General features: G+C 49.2%; 1 protein-coding gene and 1 long non-coding RNA gene across 2 annotated transcripts in view; one reads left to right on the forward strand and one right to left on the reverse strand.

The window, feature by feature from the left end:
* Window positions 1–1,945: 1,945 nt before the first annotated feature.
* Window positions 1,946–27,247, forward strand: part of LOC127586091 (chloride intracellular channel protein 1-like) — a 40,672-nt gene continuing 15,370 nt past the window's right edge. The window contains exon 1 of the mRNA XM_052043902.1: window positions 1,946–2,165. Within this exon, the coding sequence (XP_051899862.1) occupies window positions 2,130–2,165 (36 nt within the window). The 5' untranslated portion in view covers window positions 1,946–2,129. The remainder of the gene's footprint in view (window positions 2,166–27,247) is intronic.
* Window positions 18,415–26,889, reverse strand: LOC127586092 (uncharacterized). Its single transcript, XR_007958632.1, has 3 exons — window positions 26,677–26,889; window positions 18,620–18,778; window positions 18,415–18,525 (listed from the first exon to the last, which is right to left on the reverse strand). It is a non-coding gene; the product is annotated as an uncharacterized LOC127586092 (long non-coding RNA).

Here is a 27,247-nt window from a genome sequence, read left to right on the forward strand (position 1 = left end):
GCTCCCACTCACTGATGGACCAGATAACCTGGTTTACAGTTTATCCCTATGGTCATCTGATTTCACCCTATCAGGGACAACCCCATCCTCCAACCTCCTTGCAGCTTAACGAGCTTTCATCTCCTTCCCAGTCCTGTCGCAGGGTCTCCAACCCAAGACGTTGATTCTTGTTTCTCTTGTCACAGGTGTGACCTGACTCGTTGAGTACTTCCGGCATTTCCTGTGCTGACTTTGTCTCACCCCATGTATGCATTGTGCTGTGCTACAGACAGAAGAATGCACTGTGTCCCGTGATCGCATTGTTTTATAATAGACTCCAGCATTATCCCTCCTACCAAGGTTAGGCTGACTGACCCGTTTTGCCTCTCCCTCCTTTTCGTTAAATAGTTGGGGTTACATTTGCCACCCTCCTATCCACAGGAAAGGGGCAGACAACTTAGCGTGAAGACGATGATATTTCTTCACCTATATTTTGGCGAACCTTTGGAATCCTCTACCCTGAGGTGCCAGGAGATTCAGCCGAGTCAAAGCAGAGATGGTAGATTTCTGGATGGTAGGTGGTGAGAAATTGTGCTAAGGGAGATCAGCCATGATATTGATGAGCAGTGTTGCAGGCTAGATGACTTCCTCCTGCTTATGGAGTCATACTGCATAGAAATAGGCCCTTCAGCCCATCATGTCCCTGCTGATCATCAAGTACTCATCTATAGTAATCCCATTTACCAGCACTTTACCATAGCCTTCTGTGCGTTGGTGATTCAAGTGCCCCTCTAGATACTTCCGAAACGTGAGAGTCTCTGCCTCCACCACCCCCTCAGGCAGCGCGCTCCAAACTCTAAGCGCTCTCTGGGTGAAAATATATTCCCTGCAAACCTCTTACCAGTTCCCCAGGCAAAATACAAACTGCTGGAGCAATGAAAATGCTGGTTATAGATCACAGACCAGCACAGCACAGGAACAGGCCCTTTGGCCCATGATATCTTTGCCAAACATGATACCACATGAAACTAATCCCATCTGCCTGCAAGTGCAAAGAAGATTTACAAGAATATTGCCGGGACTCAGGGGTCTGAATTATAGGGGGAAGTTGGGCCGGCTAGGAATTTACTTGTTGGAGCATAGGAGTGAGGGGTGACCTCAGAGGTGTATAAAATCATGAGGGACATAGATTGGGTGAATGCACACAATCTTTCTCCAAGAGCAAGGGAATCAAAAACTAGAGGACATAGGTTTAAGGTGAGGGGGGGGGGAATTTAAAAGGGACCTGAGGGGCAACTTCTTCACGCCGGGGGTGGTGCGTGGATGGAACAAGCTGGCAGAGGAAGTGGTTAAGGCTGGTAAAATAACAACATTTGAAAGACGCTTGGACAGGTCATTGGATAGGAAAGATGTGGGCCAAACAGGGGCATATGGAACTCCCTCAGATAGGCCCCTTGCTCAGCATGGACGAGTTGGGCCGAAGGGCCTGCTTCCATGCTGTATTACTCTATGATTGATGTCCCCTCCATTTATATTTTGCTCCAGATCTCAGCATCTGCAGTCTCTCGCCTCTACCATTTAGAGTCACTAAGAAAGACAGAAGGGAAACCAACCCTTCGGCCCAACTCATCCATGCCGACCAAGGTGCCCACCTAAGCTAGTCCCATTTGCTCGCGTTGGCACACAACTCTCTAAACCTCTCCTATCCATGCACTTAGCCAAATATCTACTCCCTCACACTTTAGACACGCTGTGAAACTTCTCATTTGCCCGCTAGCTATGCCCTTCATCATTTTGTACCTCTATATTGGGTCCCTGTCTCGTCCACTCCAAAGGGAAATAAACCCCTCCAGTCTCCCCACGAGGTCTCAGGTCTTTTTGTCTGCCGGGCTCATCTCCTTCTCTGCATCTTTCGTCTCTCTTTTTCCGGATTTGATTTTCGGCCGAGTCTTCCCGCCTCTCGTCGCTTCCTGGGTGGGGTCCAGGAAGCGGGGCTGAGTCGCTCGGATCCAGTCGTTACGGGAGCAGAAATAAGTGAGGAATCGGGCTGGGGCAGCTTCTGGCGCCGGGAGCCTCTGCAAACTTCTTCTGGCTGCGCACCGAGCATCTGAGGGGGCAAAACCCACGGGAACCGAATCTCCCTCCGCGAAATGGCTGACGAAAAGCAAGTGGAACTGTTCGTGAAGGTGAGGGTAGCAGCTAACCTGGGCCAGTCCCGGGCGAAGGGCTCGGGGGGCGTTGGCGCGACTTCAGCCGCTGGCTGGGGGGCCACTGGCGAGGTCTCGGTCCTGCTCCCTGACTCAACTTCACGCACTTGTTGCGTTTAGTTGACGAACCTTTTCAACCGCGAAAAGGAAAGTCTGTCTGTTCTCGCCGACGGTCTGTTCACCATTTCCCTTTGTGCGCGGATCTGCCCGACCTTCTCGTTTCCCTCACTGTCCCCCTCACCGTCCCTGTTCCCGTCCCCCTCACTCAGGCGTCTGGTAAAATGCCCCTCCTTATCTAGATTTTCCCCAACTCGCTTCTTCTCCCCCTTTTCTTTCCCCACCCCCCCTCTCCTCACCCTTCCCCCTCTCCTCAACCCTTCCCCCTCTCCTCACCCTTCCCCCTCTCCTCACCCTTCCCCCTCTCCTCACCCTTCCCCCTCTCCTCAACCCTTCCCCCTCTCCTCACCCTTCCCCCTCTCCTCAACCCTTCCCCCTCTCCTCACCCTTCCCCCTCTCCTCACCCTTCCCCTCTCCTCAACCCTTCCCCCTCTCCTCACCCTTCCCCCTCTCCTCACCCTTCCCCCTCTCCTCACCCTTCCCCCTCTCCTCACCCTTCCCCCTCTCCTCAACCCTTCCCCCTCTCCTCAACCCTTCCCCCTCTCCTCAACCCTTCTCTCTCCACCCTTTCCCCACCTCCTTTTCCCACCCCTTTCCCCCACACCCCATTGCCCCTCACCCCCCACCCAACTCCCCTTCTACCCCCTCGCACCCACTCTACACCCTCGCCTCTTTCCCCCCTTCCCCCCATCACCCCCTTCCCCCCATCACCCCCCTTCCCCCCACCCCCATCACATCCCCCTCCCCCCCACCCCCATCACATCCCCCTCCCCCCCACCCCCATCACATCCCCCTCCCCCCCCACCCCCATCACATCCCCCTCCCCCCCACCCCCATCACATCCCCCTCCCCCCCACCCCCATCACATCCCCCTCCCCCCCACCCCCATCACATCCCCCTCACACCCCACTCCACTCTCCCCCTCACGCCCCCCACTCCCCCCACCCCTCACGCCCCCACTCCCACTCCCCCCTCACTTCCCCCCACTCCCCCCTCACTCCCCCCCACCCCCACTCCCCCCCACCCCCACTCTCCCCACCTCCCCCACTCCACTACAACTGCCCTCACCTGCCCCCCCCACTTCCCCCTCCCCTGCCCCACACCACCACCCGCACCCCATCCTCTCCACACCCCCCCACACCCTCACCCCACTGACCTCACCACCACCCCCTACTCACCCGCCCTACCCTCCACCCCCCTCACGACCAACCCCTGCCCATTATGACCAAGTTCCTCTTTTTATATTACTCATGTTTGATTCTCTATTTGTCTTATTTGAAAAAAAAACACCCTGAATTCTCATCTTGGGAGTGGATGAGTCTTGTGATTGCATTGAAGGGCTGGTGAGGTGAGAGAGAGCCCTGTACATTCATCCTGTTATCTGTCTTGCAGTACTGAGCTTATGAGTTTCACATTCAGAGTAGGTGGCTTCTCTGTACAGAGCTCCCCTCCTCCCCTCCTCCCACTCTCTCCTCCATCTGCAAAGACCATTATTCCGCCTTCTCTTTATCCTCTGACTGCTGCTACCTCTCCCTTGTTTGTCCGTGTGTCTTCTCTGCAATACCACCCCACCCCACCCACGCCACTGTCTACCTGTGTGTGTCTCTCTTTATCCCCGTCTTCCTTCCCCATCCTTCTCATTCTGCCCTGGTCTCTCCATATGCCCATTTTATCTCTCCTCTGCTGTTTCCCTTTCTGGCTTATTTTCCCCCTACGAGTTACGTAGGGGGTAACTTTTTCACCTCTTTGCCCCACGGACACAGGCTGCTGGCTAGTGCTGTGGATCCTGAGACACAGGCTGGGCTGGGAGGAGGGGATAGGTGCTGAGGAAAATCAGAGTCAAAGGTGAGTTTATTGTCAGATGCACAAGTACAGATGCAATGAAAAACTTACTTGCAGCAGCACCACAGGCACATAGCATCAGAGACACAGCATTCACAAGAAAAAGAAACTAAAAGTAAATTAAACAATTTTGACAAGAACAACCACAATTAGAACAAAAAAAGTCAATTTTAGTGCAAAGTAATCAAAGTGGTCATAGTGATTAGGGTTGTGTTGGTTAGTTCAAGAAAAGGAAGTAGCTGTTCCTGAACCTGATGGTGTGGGACTTCAGGCTTCTGTACCTCCTGCCCGACGGTAGCAGCGAGAAGATGGCATGGCCCGGATGGTGGGGAATCTTTGATGATGGATGATGCCTTCTTGAGGCAGCACGTCCTGTAGATGCTACCGATGATGGGGAGGGATGTGCCTGTGATGTATTGAGCTGAATCCACTACTCTCTGCAGTTTCTTGTGTTCCTGCGCATTCGAATTGCCATACCAGACCATGATGCAACTAGTCAGGATACTTTCAACAGTACCTCTGTAGAAGTTTGTTGGAGTGTTCGGTGACAAGCTGAACCTCCTTAACCTTCTAAGAAAGTAAAGACACTGGTGCACCTTCCTTGTGGTTGTATCTATGTGCTGGGCCCAGGACAGGTCATCCAATATGTTAATTTAAAGCTGCCAACCCTCTCCACCGCTGATTATTTTTTTGTAGAATGGCGCACGTTCACTCTCCTTCCCCTTCCTCAGCGATCTAGCATGGGAACAGGACCCTTGGCGCTCTGTTTTCTTCCATGATGTAATCCTCTGTAATTAGACGTACATTGTGGAAACAGGCCATTAAAGAAAATATTTAGGACTTACGGTCCTTGGAGTGACCTTATTCAAACATATAAAATCCTAAAGGGGCTTGACAGGGTAAATGCTGGAATGTTTTCACTAGTGGGAGGGTCTCGAACAAGAGGACATCACTGCAGAATAAGGGACCGATCATTTAAAACTGAGGTGCGTAGAAATTTCTCTCAGAGGGTGGTGAATCTCCGGAATTCTCTGCTCTGGTGGGTGGTGGAAGCTGGATCATTGGAAGTATTTAAAGTGGAGGTGGATAAATATTTGATAGATTGAGGAATAGAGAGGTACGGAGACATGGCACAGAAGAAGAGTTGAGGCCTGGAGCAGATCAGCCATGATCATATTGCAGGGCCGGGGCAGGTTTAAGGTTGAAGGGAAGTAGCTGTTCCTGAACCTGGTGGTGTGGGACTTCAGGCTTCTGTACCTCCTGCCTGATGGTAGCAGCGAGAAGATGGCATGGCCCAGATGGTGGGGATCTTTGATGATGGATGATGCCTTCATGAGACAGTACGTCCTGTAGATACTACTGATGATGTGAAGAGATGTGCCCGTGATGTACTGGGCTGAATCCACTACTCTCTGCAGTTTCTTGTGTTCCTGCACATTCGAATTGCCATACCAGACCATGATGCAACCAGTCAGGATACTTTTAACAGTACATCTGTAGAAGTTTGTTGGCGTGTTCAGTGACAAGCTGAACCTCCTTAACCTTCTAAGAAAGTAAAGACATTGGTGTGCCTTCCCTGTGATTGCATCTATGGTGTCCCACTCCCACTTCTATTTTCTTGCGTACATTAATCTCGAAGGGGGGGGTGTGGGGGGGAGAGGGTTTAATTTCTACCCTCTCCCAATTCTGTTGAGAGCTCATCGATCCAAATCAGTATTTCTCGGGGGGGGTGGGGGCCAAGAACCCACACAGAGGGCATGCAGACTCCCCACACAGACAACACCGGAGGTCGGGATCGAACCTGGTCGCTGAGACAGTAGCTCTACCAGCTGCACCACTGTACTGCAGTGGCTGTTGCCCATATCCAGCCAACTGGCCCACTGCTATTTTCGAAGACTTGTCGGATATGAGAGTCACTTTGACCCATCCCGAATTGCCCTTGAGAAGGTGGAGGTGAGCTGCTGTCCTTCTGGGGAGGGTGCTCCCACAGTGTTGCTGGGGAGGGATTCCAGGAGTTAGACCCGGTAATGATGCTCAACCTGCTCCCCATGACCCTCAACCCCGCCACAGTCCTGAACGTGTGACTTTCCCTTCACCGAGTTCCAGAGTCGTGACCCTTGGAGGACAATGTCTTACTCTGAGGGGTTACCCCTTAGTTTGAGACTGCCCCACCAGGGGAAATTCCCTTTGAGTATCTGGGACCCGGACGGGAGAGGAGCAGACCCAAGGGACTGAATGGCTGACTCTCGTTTCCTCTACATTTGGGAGTCCATCCCCACACCACCCGTTCTTGCTGTGTAGTCAAACACGTAAGACTAATGTGGAGGAGGGGTGAGTGGGGGTGTGCTGTGGAAAGTTCCAGTAGGTGCTCGTCTATGTGCCTCGTCTAGACTGCAAACTCAAAAAAAAAGTGGGCGAGATTTGAAACTGCTGCAGACTGAGCTAATACATGATGAATTACCAGTGCTTAGTAGGCTGTTTGCTAAACTTAATGATATTCATTAATATGGGTTAAGAGACTTAATAGCTATATATTTCTTTTAAAAATGGTCGTTAATTTAAAAATAAATCTGCAAGAATAGTGGAAGTAAGTACTGAATGCGATAGCTAGATTGAACTGGAGTGACTCATGGTGTGAGCTCTGCAGACGGAAGTTATCCCTCCCCTGATTTGAGCTTGAGTTCACTTACTTTATGCCAGTGCGGAAGGCCAATCAGCCCATCAGTTCCATGCCATCTCCCAGCAACAGTGCAACCCCTCACTTTCCCCTTATTATCCTGTCCCCCTGCACCTTGCACTCCCTCTCACATGACTATTAACTTCCCTTTGGCTTTTTTTAGTGTAGTCTTGCCTTTGCTAAAGATGGTCAAACATAGCAACCAGTTAACCTAGTGGGACATCTTTGGCATATGGGAGGAAACAGGATCATCCTTGGGAAAATCCTAAATTGAAGCTAGACAGTCCAGGGGGAGTTAAAGTTGGAGTGGAAGAAATCTGGAACCTCTCCCGGAGAGCTGATTGATAAGTTTTTGTTTGGCAAGGAACACAGAGGCTGCCTGGCCCAATCTGTGTACGGTGGCTTTGTTAGAATTATCCAGTTAATATTGTTCTTTCCCCACAACCCTATAATTTTGATGCCTACCCCACTTCCCTTTTCAAAAGTTCACTGTGTCGGTTTCCAAAGGCCTTACTGATCACAAGATTAAAAAAGCAATTTCTTCAGTTCTTTTACAAATCGCTTACAATCCATGTCCTTTTGTTACTGTTGCTTCTGTGGAGATAGTTTGATCTTACTTACTCCTGAGAGTCTTGCAGATCTTTAAATCTCCCTTGAATCTCTTTCCCTCCCCCCAGTGAAGGAGAACGGCCCTGACTTCGGTCTGTCCCTGTCACTTTTTCCCCTGGAATTTCTTTGGCAAATCTCTTCCGCGCTGCCTGCGGTGGAGATTAAGGGTTGCGGAATCCCAGGAGAGTGGGCGGAATTAAGAAGCTGATCAGCCACAAACCTGTGGCAAGCAGACCGGGGGGCTATGCAGCACCTCCTCCTGATGCGTGCCGCTAGCACCCATCGAGGGCGTCTCAAGTGCTGCGGGGATTTGGGGGGAGCCGGGTTCACTCCTGATCTCGGGTGTTGCCTGGGTGTAGTTTGCATGTTCTCCCTGTGACTGTTGTGGGTTTGCTCCCACATTCCAAAGACATGCTGGTAGATTAATTGTTTGTTGTAAATGATACCTAGTGTAGGCAGGTAGCGGGAGAATCCATTAAATACACTGTTCAGTATTTAACGTATATCTTTAAAAAAAGAATGCTTGCTATTAATTTAAAAGATGGTAAGAAACGGCGTACATGGTAACCCGATTGTGATGGAGCTTCACAGGCTTTCTGGAGCACCAGGTTGCCAGCCATTTTAATTCCCCTCCCCGTTCCTGCACCGACCTGTCTGTGCTCGGCTTCTTCCACTGCCACGGTGAGGCCAGACAGAAACTCGATGAACGACACCTCGTATTCCCCCTGGGTATTCTACAGCCCGATGGCATGAGCATTGGATTCTCCAGTTTCAGGTAAACTGCTCCCCCTCTGTCCCTCTCCTCCTAATCTACACAGTTCCTCCTACACCCACCCCAGCACCCCCCCCACCCCCACATCAGCCTGTTTCTTTCCCCTCCTCTACCCACTCCATCTGTCCATCACCCACACACCCCTCCCACTGGGCCCCCTCTCCCCATCCTGTTCCCATCTGCTGTCCCCACCTCCCTCACTTGATTCCATGATCCACTTTCCTCTCGATCAGATTCCATCATCTGCAGCCCTCTGCCATAGAGTGATACAGCACAGAAACAGGCCCTTCAGCCCAACTCGTCCATGCCGACAATGGTACCCACCAAGCTAGTCCCACTTGCCCGCATTTGGCCTACCTGCACCTATCAGCTCCCTATCAGGCTCTCTCACTCTTTCCACTCCCCCTTCCTTCATCTGCTGATCACCTCACACCTCACCTGGGACCCTCTATCTTTCAGGCCAGATGAAGGGTCTCAACCCAAAACGTCAACTGTCCATTTCCCTCCACTACCTGACCCGCTGAGTTCCTCCATCATCATGCACTAAATGAAGTCTTGATCTCCCAATCTACCTTGTCGTGGCCCTTGCACCTTATTGTCTGCCTGCACTGTACTTTCTCTGTAACTGCAACACTGTATTCTGCATTCTGTTTTCTTTTTACTAGCTCAATGTAATTACAAATGGAATGATCTGTCTGGATGGCAGTCTGGATGACTGTATCTTGGTACACGTGACAGTAATAATAAACCTATACCATTTTGTTTGTTATCCTAGCCCTGATTTGTGCTTGAATTCATATACTGCTGTATCAGTTAGGAACACAAGAGCAAAATGGTTGCTCGGAGGTAAATGGGGAATGGGATTGATAGGAATGTTGTGAGCTTGTATAGTCTCAATGGGTGAGTGGTCATATCCTAAGTCATATGGCAATGTAGAAATGTAACATTGGAATGAATAAACCAGGAAATACTTAGCAGATCAGACAGGATCTGTAGAGAAGTAAGACTGGTGAATTGGCCACTGTAGATTGTCCCTAGTGTGTAGGTGAGTGGTAGCATCTTGGGGAAGTTAATGGGAATGCGGGAAGAAGAAAAAAAAATGGAACTAAGTTAGGATTTGCATAATGGTTGCTGGTCAGCATGGGCTCAGTGGGCCAAAGGGCCTGTTTCACATTGCTGCTTCTCCATGACAAGGATTGTTCTGCCCATCACAAGGAGCTAAGAAATTGGGAAGGAGCCTCACTCAACACCTCCAGAGTTCTCGTCGGAACCGGAAAAGGGTAGAAATGCAACTATCTACCCCTGCCCCCACTTTCCCTGCATTGTAAAGCCTGTTTTATATCACTTCCCTGTTCTTTAGCCGTTTTCTCTCACTACAGATGCTGCTTGATCTGCATTGCATTTCTGGTTTTATTGCAGATTTGGAGCATCTGCAGTACCTTTTATGTGACTTTTTATCAGTCAAGGATCACTGGAGGCCACATGGCCCATTCGATGTACAATGGCTTTGCGAGAGCCATCCAATTCACAAGATCACAAGACAAGGGAGCAGAAGTTGGCCATTCGGCCTGACGAGTCTGCTCCGCCACTTCACCATGAGCTAAACTATTCTCCCATCGAGCCCCAATTTCTGGCCTTTTCCCCATATCCCTTGATACCCTGACTAATTAGATACCTGTCAATCTCTTCCTTAAACACCCCCAAATGATGGGGCCTCCACAGCTGTACGTGGCAATGAATTCCATAAATCCACAACCCTCTGGCTAAAGAATTTTCTCCTCATCTCTGTTTTAAATGGGTACCCTCTAATTCTAAAACTGTGCCCTCTTGTCCTGGACTCGCCCACCAAGGGAAACAACTTAGCCACATCTACTCTGTCCAATCCTTTCAACATTCAAAATGTTTCTATGAGGTCCCCTCTCATTCTTCTGTACTCCAGTGAGTACAGTCCAAGAGCCGACAAACGCTCCTCATATGTAAGCCCTTGCATTCCAGGAATCATCCTCGTAAATCTTCTCTGAACCCTGTCCAACATCAGTACATCCTTTCTAAGATAAGGGGTCCAAAACTACTCAGTATTCCAAATGAGGTCTCAGCAGTTAACCTCATTCCTTTACTATAAGCCTACCACTTTGCATTCCTTTTCATGTCAATCCTATTTCCTTACTTGAAAGTTAATGTGGAATTTCTTTCCAACGGCTTTACAAGTGGTACATTCTGATCACAAGATAGAAACAACTTCTCTAGTTGTTTTACAATCACCTTATATTTCTGTCCTTGTGTAACTGGTGCTCTTCCCAGTGGAGATGCAGAACCTTATCTACTCCATCAAAATTATTGACGATTTTTGCAAATCGTTAAATCTGCCCTGAATTCCCCTCTCCAAGGAGAACGGCCCTGATGTCAATCTGTCCTTGTCACCCTTTTCTCCTTGGAATTACTTCGGCAAATCTCTTCCGTGATGTCTACAGGTGGGATTAAATGCTGCGGGAATCCCTCGGGAGTCTTTGCTTACTGAGAATCTTTCATGTTGGTTGGTCTTTGTCTCCGACACGGTTCATAGGGACGTTGCCTCGCAGCGCCAGAGACCCAGGTTCAATCCTCATCTCAGATGCTGTCTGTGCGTGGAGTTTTCCCGTTCTCCCTCGGAACTTGTGGGTTTCCCTCGGGTGCTATGGTTTCTTTCCACGTCCAAAAGATGTGCTGGCTGGCTGGTTGGTTAATTGGCCACTATAAATTACCCCTAGTGTGTGGGTGAGTGGTAGAATCTGGGGAGGAGTAGATGGGAATGTAGGAAGAATAAAAAATGGGATTAATACAGGATTCATGTAAAATGGGTGGTTGATGGTTGGGATGGACTCAGTAAGCAGAAAGGCCTGATTCCATGCTGTATCTCTATGACAAGGATTGTCCTACCCATGACAAGGACTTAATTAATTGGGAAAGATCTTCTCTCAACACCTCCAGATTTATTATGATTCTGACTGGGAAAAGCCTTGGAGATTCTACATGACATCCCAGGGATATTGGATTGCCAAGGTGCACACAGGGCCAACATTGAATCCCATGTCTTTCCTGCTCCCCTATTGAGGGTGCGATTGTGTGAGAGAATGGGCCGAAGGACCTTGCCCCTGAAGAAAGTTCCCTGCACGGTGCCACTGCCCACCCTCTGTCACCTGCAGCACGTTCTGGGATGTCGAGGGTTCAATTCCCCCTTCCGACTCCTGGGAGGGTGGGCACAGGGTTCTAATCTGAGCTCAGTCATTAAAGGTGTTCTGGTGAAATTGTGTTGTAGTGTGTCTGGAATGGTGCCAGAGAAAGGAACCTGTCTCACTACTAAAGGTATCATAACCGACACCTTAAGGTGAGAAATTAGCATTGGTTTATTATTGTCACGTGTACCAAGATACCATAAAATGCTCTTGTCTTGCATGCCACCGAGTCAGATCATTCCATACGTAATTACATCGAGGTAGTAAAAAGAAAATAATATAGTGTTGCAGTTACAGAGAGAATGCATTGCAGGTAGACAAATAAAATGCAAGGGCCACGACAAGGTAGATCGGGAGATCAAGATCTCACCTTTTAGCGTATGAGAGGTCCTTTCAACAGTCTGATTAACAGTGCGATAGAAGCTGCCCTTGAGTCTGGTGGTACGTGTCCTCAGACTTTTGTGTCTTCTGCCCGATGCAAGGGGGGGAGAAGAGAAAATGACCAGGGTGGAAGGGGTCCTTAATTAAGTTGTTATTATATAGGTTGTGAGGTAGTATTTACACAGGCCTTTGTCAAATTCTTCCAGGATATCCCACATCAGTTTCCAAGGATTCGTTATTGCTTTGTTATTTCTATTATAAGGTACAGTAGGAAGCGATTCAGTCCCCTTTCCCTGAGCTTGCTGTTGCTCCCACAGCCTTGCTGCCTTTTGCATTAAAGCATTCATACATTTCAAAAGTTATTGAATCTTCACCAGTTCCCTTTTCCAGTTCATCTCCTTGGAACATAGGAGGTTGAGGGGTGACCTTATAGAGGTGTATAAAATCATGAGGGGCAAAGATAGGGTGAAAGCGCACAGTCTTTTTCCCAGGGTTGAGGATTCAAGAATTAGAGGGCACAGGTTTAAAGTGAGAGGTGAAAGGTTTAAAAGGGACCCGAGGGGCAACTTTTTCACACACAGGGTGGTGTGTATGTGGAACGAGCTGCCAGAGGAAGTGGTTGAGGCAGGTACAATAACGATTAAGAGACATTTGGATAATTCTATGGAGGGATTTAGAGGGCAACGGGCCAAATGCGGGCAAATGGGATGAGCTTGGTTGGCACCATGATCAGCATGGACCAGTTGGGCCAAAGGGCCTGCTTCTGTGCTGTATCACTCAATCTCCTTCCTCTTGGGGAGTCCCTTGGTATTGGTATTGAGGATGATTGGATCCCGAAGGATCCCTGCCCCCCACCCCCAAGAGGAAGGAGATAGTCATGGAGTGATAGAGCATGGAAACGGACCCTCCAGCCCAACTCGTCCATGCTGACCACGGTGAGTTCTGAGGTGGCCAGTGCAGGAATCTCATCCTCTCCCACAGGTGGGACAGGAAGTGGCCGCCATAATTTGTGAGGTGGTGCGCACAGGCAGGGCGGATGCACCAGATGGGTCCATTCAGCCTCCAACCATCTTGGACCCCATGCTGTTGGACCACTGCGGTCGGTGGCTGCTGTCTGATGGCTTAAACAGCTTTAAAGGAATTCATACACGTGCCTTTCCCACTCATCAGAACTGGACTGGAAGCGAGTCATCCTCGTGAGGAGGAGACGGCAGACAGTCGGAGATGTTTTGCCCAGGGTGAAAATATCTAATACTGGAGGATGTAGGTTTAAGGTGAGAGGGGGAAAATTTAAAGGAGATTTGCAAGGCAGGTTTTCTTACATAGGAAGTGGTAGGTTCCTGGAATGCACTGTAGGGGAGGTGTTGGAACCAGAAACGATAGCAATGTTTAAGAGGCATTTAGACAGGCACATGAATGTTTTTGCTCATTTAGTACATAGAACACTACAGCACAGTACAGGCCCTTCGGCCCACGATGTTGTGCCGACATTTTATCCTGCTCTAAGATCTATCTAACCCTTCCCTCCCACATAGCCCCCTATTCTTCTATCATTCATGTGTCTATCTAAGAGTTTCTTAAGTGTCCCTGATGTATCCTCCCCCACAACCTCTGCAGGCAGTGCGTTTCACGCGCCCACCACTCTCTGTGTAAACAAAAAATGACCTTGCCATTGACATCCCCCTTATACCTTCTTCCAACCACCTTAAAATTATGCCCCCTCGTGTTAGCCATTTTCGCCCTGGGAAAAAGTCTCTGACTGTCCACTCGATCTATGCCTCTTATCATCTTGTACACATCTATCAAGTCACCTCTCATTCTCCTTCTCTCCAAAGAGAAAAGCCTGAGCTCACTCAACCTATCCTCATAAGACATGCTCTCCATTCCAGGCAGCACCCTGGTAAATCTCCTCTGCACCCTCTCTAAAGCTTCCACATCCTTTCTATAATGAGGTCACCAGAACTGAACACAATATTTAAAGTGTGGTCTAAGCAGGGTTCTATAGAGCTGCAACATTACCTCGCAGTTCTTGAACTCAATACCCCGACTAATGAAGGCTAACACACCATACACCTTCTTAAGGACCCTATCAACCTGCCGGCAACCTTGAGGGATCTATGGACGTGGACCCCAAGATCCCTCTGTTTGTCCACACTGCTAAGAGACCTGCCATTAACCTTGTATTCTGCCTTCAAATTCGATCTCCCGAAGTGTATCACTTTACACTTTTCCGGGTTGAACTACATCTGCCACTTCTCAGCCCAGCTCTGCATCCTATCAATGTTCTGTTGTAACCTACAGCAACCTTCTACACTATCCACAAGACCACCGACCTTCGTGTCATCAGCAAACTTACTAATCCAACCTTCCACATCCTCATCCAAGTTACTTATTAAAATCACAAAGAGAAGGGGGTCCTATAAATATTTATAAATGTTCAACTCGTATTCCCAAGTCACTAGAGGCTTCTTAATTTGCAAAAATATGGATGAACAACAAAATCAATGGAAGGGAATAAAGGGATATAGATCGTATGCAGGCTGATGACATTAGTTAGACTGGCATCATGGTCAGCACAGACATGGTGGGCCGAAGGGCCTGTTCCTGTGCTGTACTGTTCTATGAATCTGTATGATCTGCCAGAGCAGTCTGTGCTTTTGTCATTAAGTTTCCTTTCTCCTGTCTGCTGTCACGTACCCATCCTTGGATCATGGTACATGTCACCCCTATGAGTAGCCTCCAGGGTATTTCAGTGTGGCCCTGGTGTATGGAAGATCTGGGGGTGAAAATTGAAGCCAACCCTGTGCTGCCCTCACACAGGATTTATTATTTTTCACTTCCTATACCCCGTATGTTTACCGGACTCTACAGCACTGTCTCTGAAAGGGTGTGACGGGCATTTCTTTTTCTATTTACTTTGGTGTTGTTCCACATAGCCTCTAATCACTTGGGAATGTGAGTTGAACATTTACAAATGGGCACAAACATAGCTGTATCTCCCCAGGGTGGCTGTTCCTCTTAGTAATTGCAAGGGGGTAATAAGAATAGAATTGGTGGCACGGTGAGTACAGCAGCTGCCTCATGGCTCCAGCAGGCTGGGTTTGATTCTGATCCCTGGCGCTGTCTGTCTGGAGTTTGCACATTCTCCCTGTGACTGCGCGGTTTCCACCGGGCACTCTGTCTTCCTCCCGGGTCCCAAAGACGTGCAGGTCAGTCGGTTAAATGGCCACTGTAGATTGCCCCTAGTGCGTCGAATCTGATGGGAATACGGGGAGAATAAATGAATGGGTGTAAATGGGTGGTTAGTGGTCGACATGGACTCAATGGGCCACCTTATATTTCTGGGCTTGAGTTTGGGCTCCCTGCCTCTCCAGAACCCAGTTTGGAACCTGCATTATTCTAGTTAGAACATAGAACACTACAGCACAGTACAGGCCCTTCAGCCCACAATGTTGTGCCGACATTTTATCCTGCTCTAAGATCCATCTAACCCTTCCCTCCCACATAGCCCCCTATTTTTCTATCATTCATGTGTCTAAGAGTTTCTTAAATGTCCCTAATGTATCTGCCCCCACAACCTCTGCAGGCAGTGCGTTCCACGCACCCACCACTCTCTGTGTAAAAAAAAACTTACCCCTGACATCCCCTTTATACCCTCCTCCAATCACCTTAAAATTATATCCCCTCGTGTTAGCCATTGTCGCACTGGGAAAAAGTCTTTGGGACTTTTTGTGATGTGGATTGCACTGAACTCTACAGAGGAGAGTGATTATTTAAAAAAAAAATCACTTTACTTGTTTGTTAATCATGGACATCAACTCCAAGGAGGAATTCAAAGTGCTTTAAGTCCTTGGGTGACTGAGCTTGTTGGCAGGGCGTACAGGAGACGAGACATGGCCCTTTGCTAAAAGAGGTCAGACATTTAGGATAAAGATAGGATGACGTTTCTTCACTGGTATTGTTTTTTTGGAATTCCCTCTCCCAGAGGACTGTGGATGTTTAGTCGATGGGTTTTAAAGCTGAGAGGTTACTGGATATTAAGGCTCAAAGATGAACTAATATGGTTCCAGGGAAGTTAGTGGAGGGGTTTGGGGGGAGGGCGGAAGAATTCAGTTCAGGGTTGAACTGGTGGAATTGTGGTCCTCCTTGGAATAAGGAGGGATGAAGGGGACTTTGATCGAGGTGCGGGAGAAGGGGACCATGGCCGGTTTCGGCAGAGTAAGGAGAAGGAAGCCTGTTACGGGACAGACTGGGCAGAAAATAAAGAGGACTGTGAGGAAAATGCCATGTAATCTGCAGCTGGATGCTGGAAGGGAGGTGGGCTCGGTCAGGGAGGGAACTAGTGTGGCTCCTAAACCAACCTGAAAAAACCTAACTCTACCTCGGGTGACATTTCCCGTAACTTGCACTAATGGCATTTATGTTTAGTTTTTGTTTATCTGGTCGTGTAAGTTCTGTAAAAAAAAAATTACGTTAATTTAAGATTATGTAGTTTATGTCTGTCATGTTTGTAATGTACTGTGGTGCTGCTGCAAGAAGTGAATTTTCATGTCATTTATACCCCGTGTATGTATTGCCTACAGTAATAAACTAGAGATAATCTGCGTGGAAAGAGCTAGGGAATTGAATTGATGGGGTTGTGTTGCCAGGGGCAGGAATGGAGTCAATGGGCTGAAAGGCCTCCTTCTGTGTCTTAACAGTTCCAAAGGGAATTGACTGATTTTTTTTTGGAAGAGTGGGGAGGAGTAGGGAATGTGGAAATGATAAATGACTGAACTTGTATAATGGCAGATGAGGCCCTGATATCCTGCTCCAATTTCCATGTGCTTGAGCTGCTCCTTCCGAGTCCCATCTCCATTCAATCACTTTCGGAGTGAGCCCTGAGCCTTCTCCTTTGTGACTTTCTTTTGGAGTGAATAAATGCTTGGCATTTCCTTCATACTGGCATCATTCCTGTGAATCTTTCTTCAACCCCCCCCCAATCTTGCTGTCACGTCCAAGAATCCTTGATTTGGGAGCCAGTTAGCGGCAGCCTTGCCCTGTGACTAAGGCTTGTTCCTTCTTTGGGCTGAAAATGCTGGGACCTGTGGCGTTTGTCTGCAGCCCAGACAAGGTTGCCTTGCTCTACTGAATGATCTCCAGCCTCGCCAAGAGCCTGGCTGTTGGCTGAGCTCCAGGCCATGAGCCAAGTGGGCCTGTTGCCGTGACATCACCATGGCAACCCAGAGCCAAGATTGCTGCACATTCCTCATATCTCCCAAACTGATTGAAACACTTGGGTTTGTTTTTTTTCTCTCTCTCTTCCCTGTTTCTCCTTTATAAGGAGTTTTTCATTTCTTTAATCCAGTTTTGCCCTTTCAACCATCAGCACCACTCGTTCGAGGTACCAATCTGGAGAAGCAGGCACCAAGCTCAAGGACTGCTTCTATCCCGCTGTTATAAGACTCTTGAACGGACCTCTGGTACATTGCAAATGAACTCTTGATCTCACAATCTACCTCGTCGTGGCCCTTGCACCTTATTGCCTGCACTTCCTGTAACTGTAACACTATATTCTGCATTCTGTTACTGTTTTTCCCTTGTACTACCTCAAAGTACTTGTGTTTTGAAATGAACTGCATGGATGGTTTACAAAAGTAAGTTTTTCCACTGTATCTCGATACATGTGACAATAATAAACCAATACCAATAGGCCAAAGAGAAACAGGATAGACTGCTCTGATGGGAGACGTGAACCAGGTCCTTGCAAACCAGTACTGCAAAATTCCCATCGGAAGCAATCCTGCAGGACTCCCCTTCTCACCTCCCATCCCATCCCCTGTTTTGCTATTGGTCACCTAACTGGCCAATCGGAAAGCAAATAGAGTCTGGTACCCTCTGAAGATGCCCTATTGAGTCACACCCTACCGCACACACTCCTCCCACTGGTTCCCCTCCGCCATTGTTCCCATCTGCCCTCCCCACTTCCCTCAGTTGATTCCACGCTCCCACCTTCCTCTCCTGTCAGATTCCATCATCTGCAGCCCTTTGCCTCCACCTATCATCTCCCAGCACTTTCACTCTCCCCTCCTCCATCTGCCTATCACCCCTCCTCACCTGGATCCACCTGTGAAAAGTCGACCTGCGCTATAATAAAGCACACAACAGCAGAACCAAGGGGTGTACAATTAATGCTTTATTCTTTAATGCTAGCAGGAGTGAGGGATACAGAGAAAGAGTAAACAGTGTAACCCGAGCTCTGTACTGATCCCCAGTCAAAGATTCACATGTTAGTGTCCCTCCTTTTATACTAAATTTAGATGCCTACGTGCAGAGCTGCACATACTTGGGCAGTTGCTTACAGCAAACTTTAGCAAAACAAGATATGCCTTAAGCACTTCTTTGTTTCACACAAGCACCTGCACAGCTTGCAGTCATAACTATCGTCACACCATGGTTGAAACAATAATAGCTGCACACCATTAACCCTTACAGTTCCAGTTACCTTTTACACACCTATTGCCTGCCGGTTCTTGCCCCACCCCTTCCCTCCACCCTGTCACACTGACTATCTACCCTCTACTTTTCGATCCGGATGAAGGGTCCCGGCCTGAAGAGCTGACTCTCTATTTCCCTCCACAGATGCTGGTTGGCTGGCTGGCCCACTGAGTTCCTCCAGCAGCTTGTGTGTTTCTCCAGATTCCAGTGTCTGCAGTCTCTTGTGTCTCCGCTGCTCTCAAATCTGGAGGACTGAGTGGTTATGTAAAATTTGTATTTAAGTCAAAAAAAAAAGACATGCAAATGGAAATGACGTACCCTGAGATATCTCTTTGCCCATACTCACCATTCCTTGCTGGGGTTGAGGCCATTTTCTTGGATGTTTAGTCCTGCAGACTCCCATCTGTCTGAGTGTGAGTCCAGAGATTGTAGCTGCCTCTCGGTGATGTTTACACTCAACATCCATTAGTGTGGAGTGACTGTGACTTCCAACTGGGGATTGTGTCTGGAGAGGGTGATATCTTAAGATATCATGTACATCGAAACACACAGTGAAATACATCTTTTTGCGTAGAGTGTTCTGGGGGCAGCCCGCAAGTGTTGCCACGCTTCTGGCGCCAACATAGCGTGCCCACAACTTCCTAACCTGTATGTCTTTGGAACGTGGGAGGAAACCGGAGCACCCGGAGGAAACACACGCATACACGGGGAGAACGTACAAACTCCTTACAGGCAGTGGCCGGATTTGCACCTGGGTCACTGGCACTGTAAAGCGTTACACTAACTGCTACACTATCATGCCTGCTCACCATGCCTACCGAGGCGGGATGGGTTAGGGTGCGGTGCTGACCCGTAGGTTGCCGCAGGGTTCTGCTGAGCCACGCACCACGGGGCAAGCGGGCAGCAGAGTGGCATGGCGGGTGGAGCCACTGCCTCACAGCTCCAGCAATTCGGGTTCGATCCTACCCTCCAACGCTGTCTGCGTGGTGTTTGCACCTTCTCCTTGCGACCTCATGGGTTTCCTCCCACGTCCCGAAGACATGCGGGTCAGGAGGTTTATTGGCCGCTGTAAATTGCCCCTAGTGTGTGGGTCGTGGAATGTGAGGCGGGAGTTGATGTGAATGTGTGAGAGAGAATGAGTTACAGTGAGATAAGTGGGGCAGATGGGACTGCAGGCATAGTCTCAATGCACTTGGTATTGAAGATGCAGGGAACTGCAGATTCTGGAATCTGGAGCAACACACAAAGCTCTGGAGGAACTCAGCGGGTCAGGCAGCATCTGTGGAGAGAAGTGGACAGTCGATGTTTCGGGTCGAGACCCTTCAGATGAAGGATAAAGGACTGAAAGATAAAGGGGCGATGGCCAGTATAAAAAAGTGGGGGGGGAAGGGGGAAGGGGAGGAGCAAAGCTGGCGGGTGATAGGCCTTGGTATTGGAATTGGTCTGTTGTCACATGTACCAAGATACAATGAAAAGCTTTTGTGTGCCATCCAGACAGATCATGCCATACTTGTGTACATCGAGGTGGTAAAAACGAAAACAGAATGCAGAATATAGTGTTACAGTTACAGAGGAAGTGCAGTGTAGGTAGACGATAAGGTGCAAGGGCCGCAACGAGGTAGACTGAAAGATCAGGAGCTCATCTTTTAGCGTATGAGAGGTCCGTTTGAGAATCTGATAATAGCGGGATAGACGCTGTTCTTGAGTGTGGTGATACAAGTGGCTTCTATGTCAAGAGGAAATGACAGTGGGAGAGAGAGAGGTCTCTCTCTGACCAAACAACTGTAGGCCATGACTAACACTGGTCAGACCACACTTGGAGTATTGTGTTCAGTTCTGGTCGCCTCATTATAGAAATGATGTGGAAGCTTTAGAGATGGTGCAGAGGAGATTTACCAGGGTGCTGCCTGGATTGGAGAGCATGTCTTATGAGGATAGGTTGAGCAAGATAGGGTTTTTCTCTTTGGAGAGAAGGAGGACGAGAGGTGACTTGATAGAGGTGTACAAGATGATAAGAGGCATAGATCGAGTGGACAGTCAGAGACTTTTTCCCAGGGCGACAATGGCTAACACAAGGGGGCATAATTTTAAGGTGATTGGAGGAAGGTATCGGGGGATGTCGGGGTAAGATTTTTACACACACAGAGTGGTGGGTGCGTGAAACGCACTGCCGGCAGAGGTTGTGGGGGCAGATACATTAGGGATATTTAAGAGACTCTTAGATAGACACGTGAATGATAGAAAAATAGGGGGCTATGTGGGAGGGAAGGGTTAGATAGATCTTAGAGCAGGATAAAATGTCGGACAACATTGTGAGCCTAAGGGCCTGTACTGTGCTGTAGTGTTCTGTGTTAACTCGCAGCCCTCGCTGAGCTCTGAAGGGGAAGTGGTTACCTCCAAGACTCCGAGCGGAGAAAGGCACAATGACGTCTTTTGCTTCTGCAAAGCTTGCTACACGGAGGAAACCCCTCCCCCACACCACCACAATGGAGGCCTTCCTCCCTGAGCAAGCAGACTGGCAACTGCTTCCTGCTCTTACGGCCGTTTTCTCTGCTGCTTGGGGAAGTGTTTGCTCCCTGCATTAGATGGACCTACAAGTTGGGAGAAGGCCACTCGGCCCCTCGCACTTGCACCACCTTTTGATGAGACTGTGGCTGATCTAACTGTAACCTTGACTCTGTATTCCTGCCTCCCCCTTTCACCACTTGTCAAGGATCGATCTACCTCTGCCTTAAAAAATATCCAAAGCCTCTGCTTCCACTGCTCTTTGAGGAAGAGGGTTCTAAAGGCGCAACCCTCTGTGAGAAGTTTGGTTCGTCTCCGTTCTTGCACTCTTTTCAAATGGCATCTCTCTTATCCCCACCTCCCAGTCTCTGTCACTATTTCCACTCTCCCCTCTTCCATCCTCACCTGGATCCACCCATCACCTACCAGCTCTTGCTACACACCTTCCCCTCAACTCTCTATCCCGGCTACCTCCCCTCTGTCTTCCAGTCCAGATGAAGGGTCTCCACCCGAAACGTCGACTGTCCATTTCCCTCCACAGATGCTGCAGACCTGCTGAGTCCCTTCAATATCTTCTTTCTTGTTCCAGATTCCAGCATCTGCAGTCTCTTGAGGCCCCCTAGTTCTGGCTTGTCCCAGGAGAGGGAATGTCCTGTCCACACCCACCCTGTCTGGACCCTTGTGGGTTCATTGCACTGCAGTTTATGGTGGGGGGGAGTTCCTCCATCTGCTTGCTACCTGGATTTGCTCTTTGTAGGCTGGGAAGTGCTTTGGGGGATGTGATGGGTGCTATCTAAATGCTTTTCTTTCATTGCTTGCTCCCTTCCCAGTATAGGCGGTGTGTATCTGCAGGGCTGCTTCAATAGACGGCAGTGAGGCAAGACCGCAATTTGGTGCTTGTGCCATGTCAAGTTCTGACTCGCCGCTCATCCGGGGAGTGGGAGTCATGGAGGGTGGAGGGATGCCTCCACTTCCTGGGGGGGGGCCGGTGGGAGTCGCCCAAAGATGGGTCAAAAAGAGTTATAGAGCAACACAGCCCTTTGGCCCAACCAGTCCATGCCGACCACGGTGCCCACCCAGCTAGTCCTAATGTCCTGCGTTCGGCCCATATCCCTCCAAGCCCCACCCCTCCATGTACCTATCCAAGTGCTTCTTAGATAATGCCATTGTACCTGCCTCAACCACTTCCTCTGGCAGCTCGTTCCATATACTCACCACCCTCTGTGTGGAAAAAGTTGCCCCTCAGCTCCCTTTTAAATCTTTCCCCTCTCACCCTAAACCTATGCCCCCTAATTTTGGACTCCCCTATCCTGGGGAAAAGACTGTTACCGTCCACCTTATCTATGCCTCTTATAATTTTAACCACTTCGATAAAGTCGCCCCTCATTCTCCTACGTTCCAAGGGATAAAGACCTAGCCTGGCCAACCTCTCCCTATGACTCAGGCCCTCTAGTCCTGGCAACATCCTCGTAACTGTTCTCTGCACTCTTTCCAGTTCAACCACATCTTTCCTATAACAGGGCGACCCAAACTGTACACAGTGCTCCAAGTGCAGCCTCACCAACGACTTGTACAACTGCAACATAATGTCCCAAACTCCTATACTCAGTGACCTGACTGATGACGGCCAACGTGCTAAACGCCTTTTTCATCACCCTGTAACCCTGCTTTCGATAACTATCCACTTGCACTCCTAGGTCCTCTGTTCCATTACACACCCTACCACTCGTAGTATAAGTGAGGGTTGGTGAGAGAGCAGAGACTCGTGCGATGTTGGAGGGTGGGTGTCAGTGGACGGAGAATACTGGATACAACGGCAGGAACAGACCATTCGGCCCATTGTACCTGCTGGACCGTCCAGTGATATCACGGCTCCACCTTCCTGCCCTGCCCCCCCACATCGCCATCTGGTTCCATTAATACCCATAAAATAACCTCTCCCTCTCCTCTGGGGATGAGACTGAAGGGTGTGACCCTTTGCCTTGGAATCTTTTGACCTGTTGGTAATTGGTTTATTACTGTCACATGTACCAAGATACAGTAGAAAAGCTATTTTGCATGCCATCTAGACAGATCATTCCAAAACGTAAGTATTTTGAGGTAGCACAAAAGGAAAATCAGTAACAATGCAAAATATTGTATTACAGTTACAGAGAAAATGCAGTCCAGGTAAATAAGATGCAAGGGCTATGATGAGGTAGACTGAGAAATCAAGAGCTTATTTTTAGTGTATAAGAAGTCCGTTCAATAGTCTGATAGCAGCGGGATAGAAGCTGTCCTTGAGCTTGGTCGTACCTCAAGCTTTTGCATCTTCTGCCCGACAGGAGGGTGGGAGAAGAGGCAATGTCCGGGGTGGGAAGGGTCCTTGATTATGTTGGCTGCTTTCCCGAAGTGTAGACAGTGTCCATGGATTGGCCGGTGTGCCCCACATGCCCCGCCCCGCCGCTCCCCCTCCAGTTCGCCTTCACTCATTGGTCCTCTTTTTGCGAGCAGGCAGGTGGGTTTCACCCCAGGGAGCAGTCGGGACAGGCACCACAGCGTTCCTCAGTCCTGGAGGTCTGCTTTCCTCCAAACCAACCCCCCCCCCCCCCCCCCACCTTGCCTTTGGCGAATTGAGGGGTGGGAGGGGGAGTCTGCTTCCAATCGGGGTGGGAGGGCGGGTGTGAGATCAGGCATCCTGGACAGGGATAGGAGGTAAGGTAAGATATCTTTATTGGTCACATGTACATCGAAACACACAGTGAATTGCATCTTTTGAGTAGAGTGTTCTGGAGGCAGCCGGCAAGTGTCGCCACGCTTCCGGCGCCAACATAGCATGCTCACAACTTCCTAACCCGTACGTCTTTGGAATGTGGGAGGAAACTGGAGCACCCGGAGGAAACCCACGCAGACACAGGGAGAACATACAAACTCCTTACAGCAGCCGGAATTGAACCCGGGCCGCTGGCGCTTTAGTAGTGTTACGCTAACCACTACACTACTGTGCCTGCCCTTAAAAGTGTGGGGTTACAGTAACTCCCGATGTAAAGTCAGCACCTGAACAGGGACTTGAACCCTGGACCCTCAGATTAAAAGTTTGATGCTCTACTGACTGTGCTAGCCAGGCCTTCTTCCCTGGACCTGGGGGTGGAGAGGGAGCCAGGGTTCTGAGCTGGGAGCAGCACTGGCAATCCGGTCACCTTCCTGCCTGCTGACTCCCACGTGACACCCAAGGGACTGCCAGCTCCTGGCTGTGCTCTGGGCTGTAAAACACTTGCACAGCTCTGTAAATATTTGGATTGCAGCAGGAATGTGGCCAAACCGGAGAGTGAGCCTTGGACAAGGCACAGGCTAATCTCCATGTGTAGATGTAGGGATCTCAGTGAGGAGACGCAGGAGACTGGAATCTGGAGCGCTGGAGGGACTCAGCAGGTCGAGTAGCAAGGGAGGAAAGGAATTGTCGACATTTCGGGTTGAAACCCCACATCCGTCCTGGAGTTCCTCCCTTGGATCGTTTGTCAATATCAAGGACTTGGACTTGAAAGTAATAGACGCTTTATGTTCTAAAGTTGTACAGCACGGCAACAGGCCCTTCAGCCTACTGAGCCCATGCTGGGCATTGAGCACCAATGCTATGCTAATCCCACTTTGGACCATAAGACAAAGGAGCAGAAGTTGGCCATTTGGCCCATCAAGTCTGTGCCATTCTATCACGAGCTGATCCATTCTACCATTTAGCCCCACTCCCCTCCCCTCTCACCATAGTCTTTGATACCCTGGCTACTCAGACACCTATCAATCTCTGCTTTAAATACATCCAATGACTTTGCCTCCACAGCCGCCCGTGGCAACAAATTCCACAGATTCACCACTCCCTGGCTAAAGAAATTTCTCAGCATCTCTGTTCTGAATGAGTGCCCTCTTGTACTAGACTCCCCTACCATGGGAAACAACTTGGGAAACATCTACTCTGTCCAGGCCTTTTAACACTCGAAATGTTTCTAGGAGGTCCCCCCTCATTCTTCTGAACTCCAAGGAGTACAGCCCAAGAGCCGTCAAATGTTCCTCCTATGTTAACCCCCTTTACTCTTCCTGCATACCCTTCCACTCCCCCACCCCCTGATTCTCCCACTCACCGACACACAAGGGCCAATTAACCTAACCCGCACGTCCTTGGGATGTGGGTGGAAAACAGAGCACCCAGTGGAAGCCCACACAAGACACGGGGAGAACATGTGAACTCCACACACAGACAGCGCCCGAGGTCGGTATTGAACCCAGGTCTCTGGAGCTGTGAGGCAGCGGCTCTACCCGCTGCGCCACTGTGCCTTCCTCTCAACAGTGCAGGTCGTTCATTGTTTGGGATCTTCTCCCCTCCCCCCCAGAAAGGGCATGTAAAACCAGGGGGTAGGGTTTCAGAATAAGGAGTCACGTTTAAGATGGAGATGGGGTGGAATTTTTTCTCTGTGATGGTTGTAAATCTTTGGAATCCTCTAGAGTCACACAGCTTGGAAACAGGCCCTTCGGCCCAACTCATCCATGCCGACTGTGTTGCCAGCGAGCCAGTCCCATCTGCCCACATTTGGCCCATAGCCCTCTAAACCCCTCCTATCCATGTACTTATCTGGATGGATTTTAAACATTGCTAATGTTCCTGCCTCAACGACTATTTCTGGCAGCTCATTCCAAATTTGCACCACCCTTTGCGTGAAGAAGCTGCCTCTGATGTCCCTTTTAAATCTCTCACCCCTAATCTTAAACCTATGCCCTCTTGTTTTTAGCACCCCCTCCCCGGGGAAAAAGACTATGTGCTTTCACCCTATCTATGCCCCTCATGATCTTGTATACCTCGATCAGGTCACCCCTCAATCTCCTACGTTTCAGGGAATAAAGTCCTAGTCTACACACCATCTCCTTGTAACTCAGGCCCCCAAGTCCGGGCGACATCCTGGTATATCTTTTCTGCACTTTCTAGTTTAATAACATCTTTCCTGTAAGAGGGCGATGAACTCCCAAGACACAATACTCCAAGTGCAGCCTCACCAATGTCTTGTATAACTGTAACATAATTATAATTGCAACTCTCTGCTCTGGAGAGCTGTGAGAGTGGTGTCATTGAGTAGGTTCTAGGACTATAGGAGAGTTGGAGATTATGGGAATTGAGGTGAGGCCACAATCGACCCAAGGGGCTATTAAGTTAATATCATCGTCATCCTCGTGTAAATCATAATATCATCTGCAGCCCTTCGTCACCAAACCGTTCAAGGACGTTCAAGAGGCCAGGGATGGAGGACCAGCTATCTCTGAGGGTGGGGAAGATTGGATGGAGGGGAGTGTAAAGTCTTAGAGTCATAGAGCACAGAAACAGGCCCTTTGGCCCAACTCATCCATGCCAACCAAGTTGCCTACCTAAGCTAGTCCCATTTGCCTGCGTTTGGCCCATGTCCTTCTAAACCTTTCCTGTCCACATACCTGTACAAATGCCTTTTAACTGTCGTAATTCCTCCCAGCTCCCACCATTTCCTTTGGCAGCTCGTTCCATATGCTCACCACCCACCTGTGTGTCGGTGGGGGGGGGGGCCGCGGGGGTGCAGTTGACGCTCTGGTCCCTTTTTAACTCTTTCCCCTCTCACAAGGCCGACTCAGATAGAACATAGAACATTACAGCACAGTACAGGCCCTTCAGCCCACAATGTTGTGCCAACATTTTATCCTACTCTAAGATCTATCTAACCCTTCCCTCCCACATAGCCCCCTATTTTTCTATCATTCATGTGTCTATCTAAGAGTCTCTTAAATGTCCCTGATGTATCTGCCCCCACAACCTCTGCCAGCAGTGTGTTCCATGCATCCACCACTCTCCGTAAAAAAAAAACACAACTTAGCCCTGACATCCCCCTTATACCTTCCTCCAATCACCTTCAAATTATGTCCCCTTGTGTTGTTCCAGATTTCCAGCATCTGCAGTCTTTCTTGTGTCTAAGTTCCTCCAGCTCCAATAGACTTGCTTGGTTCAGGCTGTCTCAACCCAGTTCAGTATGTTCTCCAGGGCAGGATGGTTTAACCAGTAAAACAAGTGAAATTGAATACACAAGTAGGGAGTTGTCTTCAGGGCAAAGTGAGATCACATCTGAAGTACTGCGTACAGGATTGGTCTCTTTATTTTAAGGAGGGACGCTAATGCGTTGGAAGCGGTTCAGGGAAGGTTTACTGGACTGGTACGTGGAATGGGTGGGTTGTGTTCTGAGGAAATGTGGAACTGGTTGGGTTTGTTTCAGGACTGAAAGGTGACTTGATACATACAAGGTCCTGAGCTGTCTTGACGGGCTGGATGTGGAGAGGACGTTTCCTCTTGAGGGAGAATCTAGAACTAAGGGTCACTTTTTAAAAAGAAAGGATCAGCCGATAAAGACAGTTGAGATAAAGTTGTAGAGTCCTACAGCACGGAAACGGGCCTTCGGCCCAACCAGTCCATGCTGACCAAGATTCC

This window comes from Pristis pectinata, chromosome 34, assembly GCF_009764475.1.
Source record: "Pristis pectinata isolate sPriPec2 chromosome 34, sPriPec2.1.pri, whole genome shotgun sequence".
NCBI classification, from domain to species: domain Eukaryota; kingdom Metazoa; phylum Chordata; class Chondrichthyes; order Rhinopristiformes; family Pristidae; genus Pristis; species Pristis pectinata.